This window comes from Marmota marmota, unplaced genomic scaffold, assembly GCF_001458135.2.
Source record: "Marmota marmota marmota unplaced genomic scaffold, marMar, whole genome shotgun sequence".
Taxonomy (NCBI): domain Eukaryota; kingdom Metazoa; phylum Chordata; class Mammalia; order Rodentia; family Sciuridae; genus Marmota; species Marmota marmota.
This window is the reverse complement of record NW_025999969.1, coordinates 3,551,874-3,571,037: the sequence shown is the minus strand read 5'-3', so window position 1 is coordinate 3,571,037 and position 19,164 is coordinate 3,551,874. Positions and strand designations below refer to the sequence as shown.

At 43.1% G+C, this 19,164-nt stretch overlaps 1 protein-coding gene and 1 pseudogene across 5 annotated transcripts in view; both read left to right on the top strand.

Annotated features, from left to right (window-relative positions):
* Window positions 1-19,164, top strand: part of Masp1 (MBL associated serine protease 1) — a 67,245-nt gene that overhangs the window by 23,424 nt on the left and 24,657 nt on the right. For 3 of the 5 annotated variants that reach the window (XM_048804047.1, XM_048804045.1, XM_015499974.2), the window contains 6 exons: window positions 4,161-4,338; window positions 5,878-6,009; window positions 8,813-9,009; window positions 11,731-11,878; window positions 13,231-13,349; window positions 14,378-14,456. In XM_048804047.1, the coding sequence (XP_048660004.1) occupies window positions 4,161-4,338; window positions 5,878-6,009; window positions 8,813-9,009; window positions 11,731-11,878; window positions 13,231-13,349; window positions 14,378-14,456 (853 nt within the window). Of the gene's footprint in view, window positions 1-4,160; window positions 4,339-5,877; window positions 6,010-8,812; window positions 9,010-11,730; window positions 11,879-13,230; window positions 13,350-14,377; window positions 14,457-16,760; window positions 18,949-19,164 lie in introns of those variants that run through there. The other 2 variants (XM_048804048.1, XM_048804049.1) reach the window with 1 other exon arrangement.
* LOC107154361 lies at window positions 6,020-8,233 on the top strand (annotated as a pseudogene).

The window sequence follows — 19,164 nt, the reverse complement described above, 5'->3', positions numbered from 1 at the left end:
CAGAGGCAGGGGATATGCTTATAAAACTAATGCTTTATAAGTGATTTTTTTATAAAAAGTAATTTTTTACATCCTCCACATGATAGTTCAGAAAGAACTTGGTACCTAAATATTTGTCAAATGGAGCTAAAAGAAAACAAATTCACTACATACAACCACATACTGGTGCCCTTAATAATTATAGTCTGCAAGGATGCAGTTGCCCACAAAAAGAAATAGAAAGGGTGTCTGTGATCCTCAGCCACATGGTTCTCTATTGTTATAAATTTACGTCTTCAATAGGTATGTTCCCTCCATGTTGATATGATAACCTCAGAGATGGGAGAATTCAAACAGAAGTCAGGGCTCAATCCTTAATCCCTACTCAGAGACAAATGATCTTTGTAGAATTTTATAATTCATAGCAGGACATGCAAATATTAACCAGGGCCAGTGACCCTTCTGTTTAGGTTAAGGCTGTCACTGAGCCACATCCTCTTTGGGAGACAATCCATGCACCCAAGATAAGGTTTCGAGAGGCTCTTGAGCCAGGAAAATTATTTGTTCAAGTGTCTATGCCTTTTGTCATGTACTCTTTGGGTTTGTGGCTCCTTTCCCCAGTCTAAAAACAGTTCCAAAAGCAAAATTGACATCAGAAAATGCTCAGATAATCTGTTTACCTTTGTGTAAGTCACTCTGCCATTTCTGAACTTCGGTTTCCTCTAGAAGAAGGGAGATTGAAATAACTCTTCAAGGTCCCTGCCAGCCCTGATATCCCAGCACTCTATTCTGGGCTTCAGATTGAATTCCTATGGCCCTAGGCTACTGTCTTTCTCCTCTGCTTCTCAAGTTTGTATGACTCAGTTTTGTCATGGCTCTCAGCGGGGACATGCTTCCTTGTCCTCTGGAATAGTTTGGCTCTGCAGGCAGTGTGTTTATCTGTCATCATGAAAAAGTCCTTAATCCCAGAAGTTATGAGGAGGACAGATATTTATCACAGACCCTCAGTAGGTCTCTATTTAATTTAAATAACCTCTGGTAGGTTTCATTTGAAAGTGTCCATGCTCTAGGCACTACTTAGGGATGCCAAGCTAGAGGAAAGAAGTTGCTGTGGCTGGAATTATTAATGCTCAAGGCATGACTATTCTTTGACAATCAATTTTATATTACATTGTATATTAGTCAGCTGTTTCACTGCTGTGACTAAAAGACTTGATAAGAACAATAAGAGGAAGAATAATTTATTTGAGGAGCTCACGGTTTCAGAGGTCTTGGCTCATAGACAGCCACCTCCATTCCTTGGGGCTCAAGATGAGGCAGAACATCATGGTGAAAGAGTGAAGGGAATGGGCTCACATGATGATCAGAAAGGAGAGAGAGAGAGAGAGAGAGAGAGAGAAATTCCACTCTCCAGTTACAAAATGTATACCCCAAAAGCAAGCCCCCAGTGACCCTCCTCCAGCCACACCTTACCTGCCTACAGTTATACCCAGTAATCTCTATCAGAGGATGAATGCACTGATTAGGTTAAGGCTCTCATAAACCAATCAATTCTCCTCTAAACCTTCTTGCCTTGTATCACACATGAGCTTTGGGGGGACACCTATTATCTAAACCATAACACATAGATATAAATCATAAATAAGCTTAAATTCATTCATAAGCAGCAGCGATCTGTGCTGAAACTCTTGCTCATTGTTGGTTGATTTAATATAAAACAAAGACGATTTGTAAGAATGCTAATATATCCAACTTGGAAGGGAATCTGGAGTTTAGCAAGTTCCAACTCCTGACTTACAGGTGGATAACTAGAGCTAGGGGTGGGATGATCATAGAGTAGTCTAAGGTAGAATTAGGAATAGGACATAAGACCTCCATCTACCAGGTTCATGCAACTTACATTACTCCAAAACTGAGGTCACCAAGATAGAAGCACATGATTCATGCAGTTATGCACAGAAGAATCCCTTTCCCAAGCCCTCACTCTCTATTTATTTAGTCTCCTTTTAATGAAGTTCCAAGAAGAGCAACTCAAGTGGTTTCTAACTCATAACATATTAAAAATAAAAAGACAGGAAATGGAATAATACATAAAGAAGATATAAGATTGTAAAGGCGTGTTGTTCGGCAGTAATTTCATGCACGGAAAGAATTACATAATTCAGCATCCCCAAGGGTCTTCCTTGAATGTGATAGTTAAAGTACATAACAATGTCCATGGATTATTAAGAAAGGGTTTGAAGCAGGCTTCACTTCAAACAGGGCTTTGTATAAAGCACTTTTGTTTTTTAGGGGGCTGGGTACTGGGGATTGAACTCAGGGGCACTTGACCACTGAGCCACATCCCCAGCCCTATTTTGTATTTTATTTAGAGACAGGGTCTCACTGAGTTGCTTAGCGCCTTGCTATTGCTGAGGCTGGCTTTGAACTCCTGATCCTCCTGTCTCAGCCTCCTGAGCCTCTGGGATTACAGGCGTGTGCTACCGCACCCAGATAAAGTACTTTTTAAAAAGAAATATTGTACCTAAAAGAAAATCGTTTTAAAAAATTACAGTTAGGTGAACTTTTAACCAGTTAACCAAAATAATACAGCAGCTGGGACAGTCAAGGAAGTGAATTTTCAGCTGTGTGCAGAAGGGCACATTCTGCATAAGAAGACTGGTGTGAGTTCACTGGTATCAGCAGAGAAAAAATAGCAAAGCCATGATCTCATTTTCTGTTTACATTTCAATTCCCAGCGTTAGTGATTAATTGTCCTTGTGTTTTGTTGCCAGGGCAAATTGTTTTTCTTTAAAACTCCTTCTTATTTTAAATAAATAAACCATTAGTTTCAAAACAGAAGTGTCAAATGTCAAGATACTTCTGGCATACTAAGCTAATGAACAAAACAACAAATTTATTGGAAGCTAGCAGAGATGGACAGCCTTTGTGAACTTTCTTTCAGTGACTTTGAAAGACAGAAACAATCATTCCTGGGAAGATTTTTGCCTGTATCGTGTCTAAAACATCAGCCCAGAGATCCCAAACACAAATAAATGCAAGCTTTAAAAAATTGAGTTAGGTGTAAGATGATAGAGTAGGTCAAGTATTCATTGTCAAATAACTCTACCAACCAGCTTCTACACTGTGCTTCCCAAACCAGACACACAAAATCAGCTTTAGGCAACCATGTAGAATTCCTGCTTCACTTTCTGAGCTCAAGCAGAACCTTTAGCTCTTCCAAAGCCGGGAATTTTATCAGCAAGTATGCAAAGTTTCCATCTATCTTACACACACACACACACACACACACACGCACGCACGCACATTTTCTGTATGATACCAATAAGCAGTTTTTATATTTTTAAGATTATCTATTATATCACACGACTTCCTGTTCAAAAGTTTTCCATGTCTTCCACTTACAGAATTAATGGCATTCAACATCAGCCATAATCTACTTTGTACATTTCCTTCCCAGTACATCTCTTCCTACAGTCTTCACAGGCACCCTGGCTTCTCATAGCCCTCAGAATAGGTCTGCTCTTTTAGTTCTTGTGAACAAATATTCATTGGACAACTGCTATGTGCCACATGCTATTGCATGATTTGAGGAAACAGCTATAAAGAGCAGTCCTAATCTCCTGTAGCCGGGGTCCTGGTGGGGATCTTTCACCTCCTCCTGCTGCTCCTATCGGAGCACTTACCAGGCTGCACATTAGCTCTGTCTGGGTCTGTTCCTCACTCTGAACACTGCTCTCCTGTGCATGGCTCTCAGTCTTCCTCTTCTCTCATCATCCCCATCTCATGCTCTGCTCAGCAGCAGGCACACTGGATGCCCAATGATTGATTTATATTGTACATACAGTCTTTTTTCTTTGGAAATGTGATAAGTTTCTGTTGTACGGAGAACCCATCTGCAGGGTTATCTAACTCTTTGGAATTTTAACATTGAGTTATTTTCAGTAACTAAGCCACTTGACTGGCAACAAGAATGACAAATATCAAGCTACCCCTGTGGAACTAAACAATGTGAATGCAACTCATCAGACGGCCACATTGACTTAAGCTGTAGTCTCTCCTCAAGTCTAAGAATCTCTCATCCCCCTTCCCAGGCTGCCTAGTCTCTTTCTTCCACGAGATCAGGAAAGAAGCTAAGTGTGAAGCTGCTCATCTTGTCCCCTTTCACTTTGACCTCAAAGGTAGAAACTGAAGACCAGGTGCTGGCAACCTTTTGTGGCAGGGAGACCACGGACACAGAGCAGACCCCCGGCCAAGAAGTGGTTCTCTCCCCTGGTTCCTTCATGTCCATCACTTTCCGGTCAGATTTTTCCAATGAGGAGCGGTTCACGGGCTTTGATGCCCACTACATGGCTGTGGGTAAGTGGGGGGACTGGGTGGCTCATCCTCCAGTCTCTTGTTCTCGGTAAAGGTGCAAGCTGTCCGTGTCCTCTCCTAGACAGCAAACACCTGTTTACTCACGACACAGATTCTACCATTCATGTCTTACAGCATTAGCAAATGTCATCACCTGTCTACCCATCTATCTTCTGTTCATCCATCAATTCATCTTTTTTGATACATCAAAGTAATTGCAGACATCAGGAAACATCTTCCTAAATACTCCTTCATGGGTATAATTTTGCTAGAGTTTTATATCTGTTCAGTTTTTTTCTTTAGTGCAAAATTTGCATGCAATGAAATCAAAATCTTAGTATATATTTGTTGAATTTTTAAAATTTATATTTGTGTGTAACCCAAACCCCCAATAAGATATTGAATTTAAGCATCAACCCAGAAAGTTGGCTCATGTTCCTGCCAAGTCAATCCGTGTTCCCAATTCCCTTAGTGGAAATAATTCTGTTTTTTTTTTCTGCCATAGATTAATTTTGTTTCTTTTAAAATTTCACATAAATGAACACACAGAAAATATATCTTGGGGTGAATGCTTTTACTCAGCATTATGCTTTTGAGATTCACTTATGTTGCCGCATGCATTAGTAATGTATTCCTTTTCCTCTCAGAATAGTGTTCCATGGTATGAATATACTATAATTATTTTTTATCCATTCTCCCTTTGAGAGACAACTGGGCTCTACCCATTTTTTGGCTCCCATTAATAAAATTTCTATGAATCTTCTTGTACAAGTCTTTTTGTGAGCATATACTTTCACTTTTATTGGGTAAATATTTAGGAATAGAATTGCTGAGTGATAGGACCGCTATGCTCAGTTTTGTAATAAATCACCAGATCTTTTCCAAAGTCATCACATCGTTTTATAAAAGTCCACAAATGCCTGGGAGTTCTGGCTGCTCCATATCTTCACCAACATCAGATGTTGTCAATTTTTTAATATTAACCACTCTGCTGGCTCTATAGTGTATCTCATTATGATTAAATCACATTCCCCTGACAACTAATGATATTAAGCATCTTTTCATGAGCTTATTGGCTATTCATATGTCCCTTTAGGAGAAATGTATACTCAATGCCTAGGACAGGATTGGACCCATACTAGGGGCTTAGGAAGAAAGAAAGAGACAACAAGAAGTAGAAGTTAAGAACTCAAGCTCTGGAGCCAGCCCACCCCAGATCTCTATGGCTTTACTTCATCATCTATAAAACAGGGGTAGTAACAGCCCTGAGCTTGCTGCTGTTAAAGGATAGTTCTTCTACCAGGAGTCAAGTTGCCTAGGTTTGAATCCGAGTCTCTGAGGTCTGGGATCAGCTGATCCACTTTTCTGAGTTTCCTCATCCGTAAAACGAAGATAATGACTCTCTGGGCTTTATGTAATGATTAAATGAGACAACTCCTGAACCCCCAGTGGCCAGGGAGCAGGCCACACTAAGTGCTGTATATGTTGGGGGTCATCTTCATCATCACACATGCCCTGATTGAGGCTCTATCTTCCTTGCAGATGTGGACGAGTGTAAGGAGAGGGAGGACGAGGAGCTGTCCTGTGACCACTACTGCCACAACTACATTGGCGGCTACTACTGCTCCTGCCGCTTTGGCTACATCCTCCACACGGACAACAGGACCTGCCGAGGTAGGGCCTGGGGGTGGTTCTATACATTGCCATGACATGCCACACCTTCCAGTACAATTAGAAGAGGCTCAGAGGAAAGATAGATACACAGTATAGACAATTAACAATGAAGTTAGAGGTGTGCTTCAGATACCATGTGAACAGAGATACTGAAATAACGCTCCCTCAGCCTGGAAGCCTGGGTTCCTGTTCTCAGTGAAATACAAGAGAAAATATTTGGCTACTAGGCCATCTTCCTGGGCAGAATGTGTGCTGAATAGGTCCTGTCTCTTTTCCTACAGAGGGTGAACTAATGACCAAGGTAGGGAGAAACCTGGGGTCCCCAGTCCTTTCTCTCTGAGCCATGAACTAAGCTTCTCCCAGCAGTTCTTTTTTCTCTTTGCTTTTGATAGCCTCTAAGTTTCTCTATGACAGAGAGAAACTCAGTCAAAAGGAAGAAGCATAGAGGCAAAAACAGAGGCAGCAGAAAAACTTTCCACCCCTTCTCTCTGTTTTCATCCCCCATCAACATGGTAGCCATGCTGTGGTGATTGGACTGAGGCAGAGATGGAGAGATGGAAGGGCTCAGCCACTCTGCAGCAGTAGTCCCTAGACTACTGGGGCAATAGTCCTATAAGCAAATGGTTAGATGCCGAAAGTGCAACATTTGCTACATTTATGTGAAGGAAGTGTAGACAGCTCAATCAGACCTGAGCTGGCCTGGAGAAGTGGACAAATACTCCCCCAAGATGATGACCCTTGGCAGATGTGAAAGAATAAGGAGAGGGAGGGCATTCTATGCAGGGAGAACAGCTTCTGCAAATATTCACAGGTGTGATAGAACTTGAGGCACTTGGGGAATTGCCAGCAGATTTGTGTGACCCAGGGATCTCACTCGGAACTTGAGTGAGGCAAGATCAGAGGGAGGTGAGACTGTAGACAGGAGCTCTTTTTCTTTCTCCTTCAAAAACTGCTCATTTCTGAATAAAGCCCAAATACTTATTCATCAGAATAAAGCAGTATAAGACAAAAACAGCAGGTTCATTTTCTTGGGGAGGGTTATGTTTTCTATTCTTATTCAGTAAGTATTTATTAGCTATCTACTCTATACTGAGGCTAGGGAGGGCTGAAGGTAGAGCAAGTTTTCTCAATCTGTCTTTATTTCCGCACCCAGAAGCCCTTTTCTTTTTCTTTTTTTTTTTTTCTCTTTGATACCACAGACATGCTGTATATCTGCTTATGCACTATATGTCTATGCATTATGCATAAGAACAGCAAGTCTTCCTACCAAGAACCAATTTTAGTCCCCTTTGGGGTGAGATTACCCCTATGAGAATGCTTGTGTAGAAAATGAAAACAGATGGGACTTTAAGAGACCTCAGTCTAAACCTTGATCTGCAAGTTCTGTGGGACTTCAAGTTAGTCATGCCCGCCTTTCTGGGCTACAGTTTTTTTCATTTGCAAATGAGTAGGATGAACAAAGGCTTAGCAAGCAAGGACATCCCAGCTCTAGGATGGGTCAGCCAAGGGCAAAAGTTTAGCAGTAAACAAAGGTGCCTGGGCAGGGTTAACTCAGGGCCAGGCCAGGCCAGGACGGAGGTCCCTGGTTGCAATAACTCTAGTGCAGAACAAAGTCAAATCCCTGAGCTCATGGAACTCACAGTCTAGTGGGCCAAAGAAACCAACAAATTAATATGTGACATAATGTCAGGCAATGAGAAGCACCGAAGGAAAAAAATAAGAAGGACATGGCTGGGGTTCAGCCTCTAGCTGGATCCCAGCCACCACTGCAGCTGCTCCACAGCCCTCTTTCCAGGGTCCAGACAACTGCCAGCCGCTGGTCCCAGGATGGTGATTCGTGTATATATTGCATCTTCCTCCAGCTCTACAGTGATTAAGAAGAAACAGCAAGATGTGCTTGGTGCCAACAAAATAGGCTATATAGAAAAAGATACTGTAGCCAATGAAGAGAATCAGAAGCAGATGAGAGAAAATGCACCTGAGAATAGTGGACCCGCCACAGGGTCCTCCCTGCCACCTCAGATTTTCAATGACAGCCAGTACTGTGGGGACTAGGATGACTTTTTGGAAGCCCAAGAAAAGAACACAGTGTATGCCTTTTTAGGCCTGATGGCACCACCTGGTTTAAAGGAAGCAGAAGGCCAGGCACAGCAGCAAGCAGGAACCTTAAGCGTTCTGCCTTAAGCATCTTGAAAAATGCGTCTCCATTGCTTTCATAAAATAACAAAATCTTCTTGGCTTCAAAAGAAATAGGCGTAATGTTGAAATAAATAGATTAGTTGGTGTTCTTGCATGCAAACAATCAAAATGAATACGTCCTTAAAATGTGAATATAATGGTGAAGGGAAAAAAATAAAAGAAGGACAGGGCTGGGAGAGAGGAGGGTATGTGTGAGGTCTATATTACGATAGGACCAAGAAAGGGTTTGAGCAGAGACCTAAATGAAGTCTGGGCAAGGGGGCGAGTAGGGTCAAAGAGGTCCAGATAACCCCATGACTGCCCCATCCCAAGCCCCTTCCATTATCTGAGTCCTTCCTGCTTCTCACAAGTAGCAGAGAATCTGCTGAGAGGTGCCATCACACAGGGTAAATAACTCTGGACAGACAGAGACGTCTGCATTTGAGTTTTGACTGCAAATTGCTAGGTATCTAACTTTGGGTAAATCACTTCCCTTCATGGAGTTTCCCCCCCATCAGTGAAATGGGAATACTGGTTCCTTCCTGGCACTAGAAGGATCACAGTGACATAGGCAAGGGTCTGCTGTGGTGTTGGTGTGCCATGTTCTCTGCTATGTTTCCCACAGTGGAGTGCAGTGACAACCTCTTTACCCAGAGGACAGGCCTGATCACCAGCCCTGACTACCCCAACCCTTACCCCAAGAGCTCTGAATGCCTCTACAACATTGAGCTGGAGGAGGGTTTCATGGTCAGCTTGCAATTCGAGGACATTTTTGACATTGAGGACCATCCTGAGGTGCCCTGCCCTTATGACTATATCAAGGTAAGCCTGCAGAAGTTGTTTGTCCAGGGAATGCTGGAAAATCTTGGCTGAATTGGGAAAATTGATATTCTGCTGTTTTCATCTTATCTCACGATAGAAGGCCAGGCAGCTAGTTTATCAAAGTCATTATTAAGATAACATCTACCAGCTTAATTAGATCTAATATAAGAATCTTCCATGATCCAAAGCAAGCTCCCTGGCCATCAGTATGGTTTGAGATAGACAGTCCAAGAGTCAAGTCTGCATTAGCAAAAGTCCCTGGGGGTACACTCAGTTTCATTGACCTGCAATCTGTCCATGTCTCACAAGGCTCTATACTCAAAAAGAACCCATAGTTGATTTACTGTTCTGCTGTTGCTATCTTGAACTTCTTAATGTATTTTGAACAAAGAATCCACATTTTCATCTTGCACTGTATGTACCCATAAGTTATGCTGCTGGTCCTGCTTGGGAGAAGAGACTATGCAAAAGGCAAACAAAGAGGAAAGAGAATGTCACAGGCCAATAACCACTGAATTTGTGGTGTTTCTACTAGTATAGATAAGATGCAAAGGTAGCCTAAATTTATGCTATTGGCTGGGATAGTAGAAGAGATATTGTTTAGACATGTAGGAAGAAAATCAGCTATTCTTAGAGAGGGACCAGCCAAAACATCCAGGTGGACATGCATATTGGAGTCTGACCTCAGGAGAAATACTGAGCTGGGGAGAAAAAGGGGTGCTACTCAAGTGTACAAATAGGTGCAGTGAGCTGGCCTAAGACAGATGGAAGGCAGAACAGAGGCACCCTCGATGAAAGGGCCATAAAATGAGACAGTCAAAAATGGAGCTGTCAATTGGGCAGGGTGGCATACGCCTGTAATCCCAGTGGCTTGGGAGGCTACAAGTTCAAAGCCAGCCTCAGCAACAGCGAGGCACTAAACAACTCAGTGAGACCCTGTCTCTAAATAAAATACAAAATAGGGCTGGGGATGTGGCTCAGTGGTTAAGTGCCCCTGAGTTCAATCACCAGTACAAAAAAATAAATGAAGTTGTCTACAGTGGGAGAAGTTTGAGAGTCTATGAAAGAAAACTTGAGAACTTAGAGGCTGTCCTGTCCCCTACTTGAATTCAGAGGCTAAGAAGCAGCTTGGCCACAGGTGGACTAGCAGGAAACACAGGACAGGAGTATTCGTTGCTGTGTAATAAACTGCCTCGCACATAACAACTTACAGCAATTCTTTTTACATTGTTTTGTAGACAGAAAACCCAGAAGATTCACTTGGGTTCTTTGATTAGGGTTTCTCTAGATGGAAATCAAAGTGTCAACTGGATGGGATTCGAACCTTGAGGCTCTGGGGCAGAATCCCATTTTCAGGGTCATTTTAAATTGTTAACATATCCTTGTAGTTGTAGGAATAAAGTTCATTGCTGCTGTAGGACTGAAATCCCATCTTCTTTCTGATGGCCAGGAGTTCCTCTCAGCATCTAGAAGCTGCTCTCAGGTCCCTTTCTACTGTCCCCCAGGGGATAAAAAAACAACCTCTTTTTCCATGTAAGAAAACATAATCACAAAGTAACGCCAGGGGTGAAGGTTATGGTACTGTCTTAGAATTCTGGCTACCACACAGAGTTCCCAGAGCTATGCACGGGAACCTCAGCTAGTCACTTTACTTTCTGGGGCTTCGCTTTTGCCCCCTCTCCATGATAAGATGAAGATGCTACCCAGGATTGTGGAAGTCACCAAATGCCACCTAATGGGTCCTGATCCTGGTCCTCAGAGATGGAAGGAAAAATGCACAGGAAGAACCCAGGACTGGGAATGGGGGACTCTGGATCAGCCCATACTTCCTGCTGCCCTCTCTCCTTCTCCACTGCCTCTGTCCCAGTCAAGCCCCATCACCTCTCCTGTGCTCAACTGCAAAACTCCCCAGCTGGTTTTCTTGCTTTCACCCTCACTTTATATAGTCTATTTACCCATAGTCTTGAGAGTTTAAAAAAAAAAAAAAGTAGATTGGATCAAGATTTCACTTGGAATTACACATAAATTCCTCAACACAATGTGGCCCTTGCCTGCTCTTCCAACCTCAGGTCGTGCCACTCCCTCTGTCCCAGCCTCATGGCTTCCTTCCTGTGCTCCACACTTGCCAAGCTCATTCCCACCTTTGGCCTTGGCCTTTTCATAGCTATTTTCTCTACCTGGAAAATGCTCCTCCCTCCTCCTCTTCAAACAACAGGCTCCTACTCACCCTACACATCAGATTCAATGTTACTTCACCACGAGGCCTTCTTTGAGTACCCATTTAAAGTTACTAGCTATTATACTACTGTCTGTTATATAAATGGTGGCAGAGATACCTGTGTTATGTTGCTTATTGTTTTTTTTTTTTTTTTTTTTTTATCAGTCTCTCTTTACTCGACTGCAAATTCTTTGACAACAGAGAGCTCATCTGTTTTGTGTACTGGACAAGGCTATGTCCTCTGAGCCACAATAAGTTTGTCTTTGAGCAGAGGATTATTAACCTACCTTGTCCACTTCCTAGGCCATTGTAAATTACAAAATGAGAGAGTGGAGATGAACTGTTGGGTGACTGGAAAGGCCCATTCAAACCATAAGTGAAAATCATGGATTCACCCGGAGGCTTCCAGAAGACTCCAGAGAGCAGTGCAGAAGAGTTGCCTGCAGCAGTGCTCTCAGCTGCTCAGATTTGACTCTTCTCTTTCTCTGTATTGCCTTTCTTAGATTAAAGCTGGTTCAAAAGTTTTGGGACCCTTCTGTGGAGAGAAAGCCCCAGAACCCATCAGTACCCAGAGCCACAGTGTCCAGATCCTGTTCCGCAGTGATAACTCAGGGGAGAACCGGGGCTGGAGGCTCTCGTACAGAGCTGCAGGTAACTTCTCCCCTCTCACCTGAGTGAGCCTCTGTGCTCAACATTCACAGAGAGGGTGGTTGGGAGGGGATGCAGGCCTGGAACTTCTCTGGTGACCTGATGGGACTCTTAGCTGAGAAATTTGGGACCAAGACATATGCTCTCTGCTGACTCAGTTTCCTATCTGTAAAAGGGGCCCCAGCGCATCAATGATGTTGAGTTTGAGCTAGACTGGAAGTTTTCAAAACTGGCTGTATTTCAGCATCGTGTGGGGAGACTTAAAAAAAAATAGAAATCTTATTTCTTGAACCCCACCCCTCACACAGTGATTCACTAGACCTGGAAAGGGCCCTTTCAGCTCCAGCCTTCTCTAAGTCTGTAGACTTAGAGGGCCTGTAGTTTCCAATGTTTCATTGTGGGCCCCTTGACTGGCAAAGCGTACAGGTCCCATTCCTCAGCTCCCCAAGGCAGCCAGTCCTGGCTCAATCCTAATAGAGGCATTTGACCCAAGAGGTCTGTAATAACTCAAGAAGAAAGAGGTGGACATCAGCCAGGTGTGACTTCATAGACCCTGAAACCCTGGCTCTGCCTGCACTAGCCTATCCAGTGCCCAGTCTGGGGAGAGGAGTGAGCAGGAAATTAACAAAAGAGAGTTTGTCCAGGAAAAAGTGTCAGGGATAAGCTCCGGCCATGAGGATCTTGTCAGATTTAACCTTTTGAAAAGATGTCTCAGAAGTATATGATTCATAGTCTCTAAATGCTTTGAAGAAGGGTCTTGGGGAAAAAAAGGGTAATTGGGGTCCTCTGCGTGGTCCAGTGAGTAAGACTTACAATGGAAGAGATTTCAGCTAAATAGGAAAACTCTGTTGATTTAATCCGAGGATTCCACATGTAGAAGTTATAGGTTTGGGAGGAATTGAGTTCCCTGTCTTATAGAAATGCAAAAAGATGTTGGGTGTCTACTGTGGAGAATGTTGTAAAGAAAACATCAGGACAGTGTTGGAGTCAATGACACTTAATATTCCACCCAACCCTGAGTTAGCTCTTCACTGACACTTGGGATCCAGAGTTATTGCAGTGGCTCGACTTGACAATAAAGAATTTGAACTAGCAGAATTTATGCAGTGATTCTAAAAAAATATAGTCCATGTAAATCATGAAGTCATCTGGCCAACCATCTAATTTTAATAATAAGCAATCGTGGGTGGGGGCTTGCAATTTGGAAAGTGACTTGCTTCTGGTTTCGGAGTAAGTCTGCGTGCAGTTCTGTCATTTCCCTCCTCCCTCAGGCCTTGCTCTGTGGGTCTGGCCCTCTACTGCCAGACTTTTCCTCTGTTTTCTTACCTGCTGTCCTTTCATTTGCTTCCTGCCAGGAAACGAGTGCCCTGAGCTACAACCTCCTGTCCATGGGAAAATTGAGCCCTTGCAAGCCACATATTCCTTCAAAGATCAAGTGCTCGTCAGCTGTGACACAGGCTACAAAGTGCTGAAGGTGCAGCGCCTGCCTGGGTGAAGGCCAGAGAAAATCTCAAGAGTTCCCCAGGGCAGATGGGCTGCTGGAACTTGGCAGAGTGCCAGCACAGTATTTCCTAGCTGCCACAAAAGCCTCCCAAATGTTCCAGAAATTCTAAAGCATGTGTCCCAGATTGTCTCTCGCTTCTGGAAGTGACACAAAAGTCTTTTATCAAAGAATGGGCTGGCTTGGATTTAAAAAGCAAGTGGTGGGGGTGCTGTACAGCTCTCTAATCAGGGCTAACAACCTTAATAAAGTTCATCAGGCTTATGGGGGTAGGGTGGGGCCTGGAAAGGGAAATAATGGTTTTAAAGGTGACAGGTACTCCTTATTTTTCCACCGTCTGAGACAATGATTCTCTTACTTAGCTTTAAAAATTTATTTTAAAAAAAAAGTCATCTCCTACATCTTAGTTGAGATTAATTAAAGCAATATCTTTGGGGTTGAAACTGAGGCTTGGCTTCTTCTTTTTTTTTCTTTCTTTCTTTTTTTTTTTTTTAAATGTTCTCTATATGAGCCTAAAGTGCAGCCAAGCTAGAGGACCACTGTTCTCAAGGAATAGTTCTCAATGAAACGTCCCTGGACCAGTAGTATCAGCATCACTTGGGAACTTACTAGAAATGCTAATTCTTGGTTAGGTCAGACCCACTAAATCAAAAAATTCTGAAGACACCAGCCAGCAATCTGTTTTAACAAGCCCCCAGGTGGTGCTGACCTCTTGCTCAAGTTTTAGAACCAGTCTCTGAAAAAGGAGACAAGGCTACACTTATTCTTTCAGAGACAATTGCCCAAGGCCTCTTGTGCACAGCCCTTGCCTCTCCATGGTACGAATGCAGAATATGAGTTCAATATCTATGTTTTCCTTATCTTCAAACTTGGCCTTGGAGACTTGGGTGGAAAATCCCATTGAGGACAGTGAGGCTTGGAACTTGAGTTCGTTTTTCTGGGAAGCAAACACTGACTCCACCCCTTCCTTCTTCCCACTCCCTTCTTTGGTTTCTTTCCAGGATAATGTGGAGATGGACACATTTCAGATCGAGTGCCTGAAGGATGGGACATGGAGTAACGAGATTCCCACCTGTAAAAGTAAGAAAAACAAATGGCTTGATTATAAGGATAATGAGTTCCCTCCTGCTGTTGGGATCAGGCCAAAGATCACACAGGGGTGACAGCCTGGCAGGAAGTCTCTGAGAGGGATGGGTGGAAACTCAACAAACAAAAACAGTATTAATGCCCCTTTTAGCAGTAAGACTTTAGCATCCCCAAACAAATGTGTTTTGTTTTTTTTTTTTTTTGGTGTGTGTGGGGGGGCAGTTTATTTTCTAAACACTAATTTTACCTCAGCCTGCAAACAGGTTGCCAGATTTGCTAGAGGAATACATGTCTCCAGGTCTAAAGCCAGCTCTGGCAATTGCTAATTCAGGAGACCAGTGTGACACAGGTTCCCAGAGCTGAGTAAGCATGTTAGTCTCTACATGGCCACCACCACCCATGGCCACTAACTCTTCTGAGTTGATTTGGAACTTTGGAAAAATGACTGTGGGGTAAGCATAGTAGACCTAGTTGAAGCATGGAACACAACTCTTCACTGACTGTTGGGGTCCGAGTTCTTGCAGTGACTCTGACCCTGACCTATTCTGTGATCATGAACCAGATCCTTTACCTCAACTTGACAATAAAGAATTTGGACTAGCAGAATTTATGCAGTGATTCTAAAATAATATAGTCCATGTAAATCATCTATTGAGTTTTGTAAGAATACAGATTTCCAAACACTAGCCCCTCTCCCTCCACATCCAGGGCATTTCAATACAAGAGTAATAAGGACAGCGATTTTAGAAACTTATGTATGGCAACAGTGATGAGAAGAGGCACAGTGACAGAAAGGGTCAGGAAGGAAGGAAGGAGGGCAGGGGTTTGCTTTAGAATGCAGAAATGAGAAGTCAAGAATTGGGGTTGGCCCCATTCATCCACATTTCAGGAGTGCTGTCCTATTCCTTTGTCTTAAATGGCTCCCATCCATCATGGAAGACAGATCTCTTCCCACTGCCCTTAGGAGGTGCTCTCAAGCAGCAGGGTTCCTGGAGGCAAAAGCCAGGCAGAACTGGAAGCAGAATGTGCTTGTTTCCTTTTTTATATGGTTATGTTGCTGCAGTCAGGTCCCAGTATGGGAAGAGAGGAGCATCGCATGACTTCAACAAATTTTCAGCAAACACTTACTGGAAGCCTGTGCAGACTTAAATCCAGAACTCCGAAGGAAAAGTTCAGGTCTAGATAGGAGGGACTCGACAGCTCTTCTTAGTAGTGGTATGACTGGATGCTGAGCAAGGCACTCACCAAGAGAGAGCAAGGGTCATTTTGAAAAAGGGAAAGGGGGATTTGAGATATTTAGGACAGAATCTGACAATTCTATCAGATGAGTGTCCCTATGCAATTTACTCATTTTCTGTTGGCCTCAGATTCTTTCCCTCAAGATTGCTATGAGAACTAACTGGTTTAATATATGTACCATGCCTGTAGAGTGCAGGAATAAGCAAAAGCTTAATAAAAGCTTATTTCTTTTTCAGCCCCCAGCATCACCCTTCACTACCAAAAGGTTTATTTTCTCTCAGACACACTTTTGGAAAGTAGGAAACATTATTAATAGTTTTCCCTGATGAAACACACACATACTTTGTGTTGTAATGAGAGCATTGATAGAGTAAGGCACTACGGTATTAGCACTATTTTGTGTGACTTATGCAACAGAATGCCTTGCCATGTTGTACTCAAGAAAACAGGCTGGATTAGGATGATGACAGCTCCCATGCAGACATATCCAGCATCTTTGCCTAATCAATACTTACTATGGCATTTCTCTATACCATGTACTATGCTAGATCCTATGGAAGATGCAAAGATAAGAGTGAGGAATTAAGAGGCATAAGGGGCTGGGAACAAACAATAAGTGTGCAGTATATGGTAAAGAAAGATGCACCAGAACAGGAAGTGGGAATTATGGATGATTGTCCCAGCCCTGCCTTCACTTTGCTGTGATGACAAGTCCTGGTATTCTCTGAATTCTAACTGTCAAGTGAGGGTTTAGAATAGATAAATGCAAATCTCCCTGCAGGGAAAGAATCTATAATCCTTAGGAGCCAGTGAGTATGAGTGCAAATTCTCAGAATGGTACAAATTCAACAGTCCCAAACTGTCCTTCACACTGGCTGTTCCTAACCTGCATTCTTAATGGATTCTGATGGAATGGTTTCTGTATTTCCTGCAAGAACTGTTTCTGCTTTGCTTGCTAACTTTTCTCTCTCTCTCTTTTCTTTCTCTCTTTTTCTCTTCCTCTCTCTGCTTCCTTTCTCTGCGTCTCCTGGTCCCACTTTGACTTCACCATGGTGACAGAAAGCGAGATCGATTTGGAGAGCGAACCCGAGTCAGAGCAAGTGACAGAGTGAATGACAAGAACCCCACACAGTGCAGACATCCAGGAATGGATCACTTACAAAGACCCCGGGGTCCCAGAGCTGCTCCACCCCTCCCCACCCACCAACACTCCATTGCCCGCTTCAGTGTGGATTAGGATGGAGGCTGAGCCCGGCCACACAGCCCCAGCGGGAGCTGCTGTGCTATGAGAATAAATTATCCCCTTGAGGGTTTGGTCACCACTCAAAATTACTCCAGAAAATGATAAAAAGACAGTGGGAAAAATTTTTTTTAAGGATCTGTAAGTGGATTGTACTCTTCTCAAAGGAAAAATGCCTTCAGTTCTAGAAACACAATATTTAATGCCCAGTCATGTGGCCTGTGGCCAACCAGATAGAAATGGGCACTGGTTTCTGATCTGGTTCACATTTCAAGTTCAAATAGGCCAGAATGCTAGTCACTTGATGACATTAAACTTTTTATTTGTTGTTACCTTTTTAACCATGAGTAGCTAAAATGAGTAATAATTCAGTGTGCATTTTTGAGAATCTGGGTATTTTCTCATTCACAGAAGTATTCCTTCCACCCATACATCACACAGAGCTAAAATCCCATCATTACAGGTGCGTTCCCCTGGGGATTACAAGTGTTGTGTTTCCTAAAATTCACTGACAACTTTAAAAGGATAGGAAATGCTTGTGAAAGCAATGGTCCTCAGCTCTGGGACCACAGACATCACTAGGTTATAAACAATGATGAAGAAAGGGCTGAGATCAGCAGCCTGGACAAGGTCTGGACACAAATATTAGAGAAGCCCTGAATTGGAGGGTGGCTACCTATCAATTTTAAGATTAATTGGCCACTTGGTGAAGACAGAACCCTGCAAGTATAGACAATGAGCAGTCTGGAGTCTGAGGTGCCATCCTAGGGTAGAGACAACTCTGAGAGAGGAGATGGGCTAGCTACTAAAGACAAGTGCCAACTGAATACATGTTTGTAAGCCCACAAAGTATTAACAGACTTCATACTTAGTGTAATAGAATCACAATGTAAGAGGAGAGTTGATACGTGCTCAAATAATTGCAATATCAGAGAACATAAGATCATGCCACCAAAGAGATATGAATAAAGAATTCCAGAACAAGGTAGCTCCCCTGTCCAGTTAGAAAGATTAAAAAAGGCTTTCAAGAAGAACTAGTTTTCTGACCAAGGCCTCTGGGGTAGCCACATGGACACAGAGTGTCCCAAGCAGCAGTATGGCATGGAAGTGGAGGCAGAAGTGACACAATGATGGGTCTGGTGACATTGGAAGATGGGCACACTGAGCGGGGGAAGAAATTGAGGCTGGAAAGGGGACTGGGACCTCATCTCTGGACTGAGTGCCAGGGTGAGCAAATTGTGTGTAGAGTTCCCTAGGAAGTCCCCAGATTATGGTAAAGAGACTCAGAAGCATCTGCAGGCCAACGAAGGTGTATCTGGAGGAGAATAAACAGCAGACAGAGAGGAGAGTGGAGACGGGGTGTAGGGTGGTGTCCCCCATGCCCCAGAATGGTGAGCAAGGAAATGGGAGAGAGAAGTGTGTTTGGATTCCAGGGTGTGGAAGTGGCCAGAGAAAATTCAGGAGGACCCTTTCTAAAGCAAAGATGGCCTCGCTGAGGATGCAGGATCTACACCCACTGGTTGTTCCAGGCAGATTTGCTCAGGGCTCTTGTGAGGAGAAGTTGCCTCAAGGTCCCTTAGATACATGGGTTTTAACCTCATTGTACACTTGGGAAGAAAAGTGTTCCCTTTCCTCACTCACTAGCTGACCAGACTCTTTCTTTTCCAATGGACATGCCCCCCCTCTCTCTGGTTGTAGGACCAGTTGTATCAGTGGGCAGAGTTGCTTCTCTGGAGTGCAGTGAAAATAGCCCCTCTACCCAGAAAATATCTCCCCACCAGCACCAGCCACACAAGTCCAAGGACAGCCCTAGAATTCTTCTACTAGAAGCCAGGTAGTTAGATCTTAATGATGCTTTAAGACAAAGGAATTGCTAAAAAGTTAAGGGAGACAAGAATGATCTCAATATGTAGGTACCAGTCAATGGCATTTCCTAAAGAGGCGGGAAAGTCCACTTGGACTCTCAGAAAAAAAAAATTAAAACTATTTGTAATTTTAAATAATAAATATTATTACTTCTTATTATCTTGGCATTAACCTTTGCACATTTATCTCACAAACTATAAGAGTGTTTCCAGTTTGGGGTGATCAAAAGAAAATGGAAACGATTTGCCCAAGGGGACTGGAGGCCAGTTTTTTTTTTTTTTTGTATTTTGCCTTCATTGTGGATAAGAAGGACACACATTTATTCCCTTCCTTCATCCCTTTCCTCAAACCTGGAAT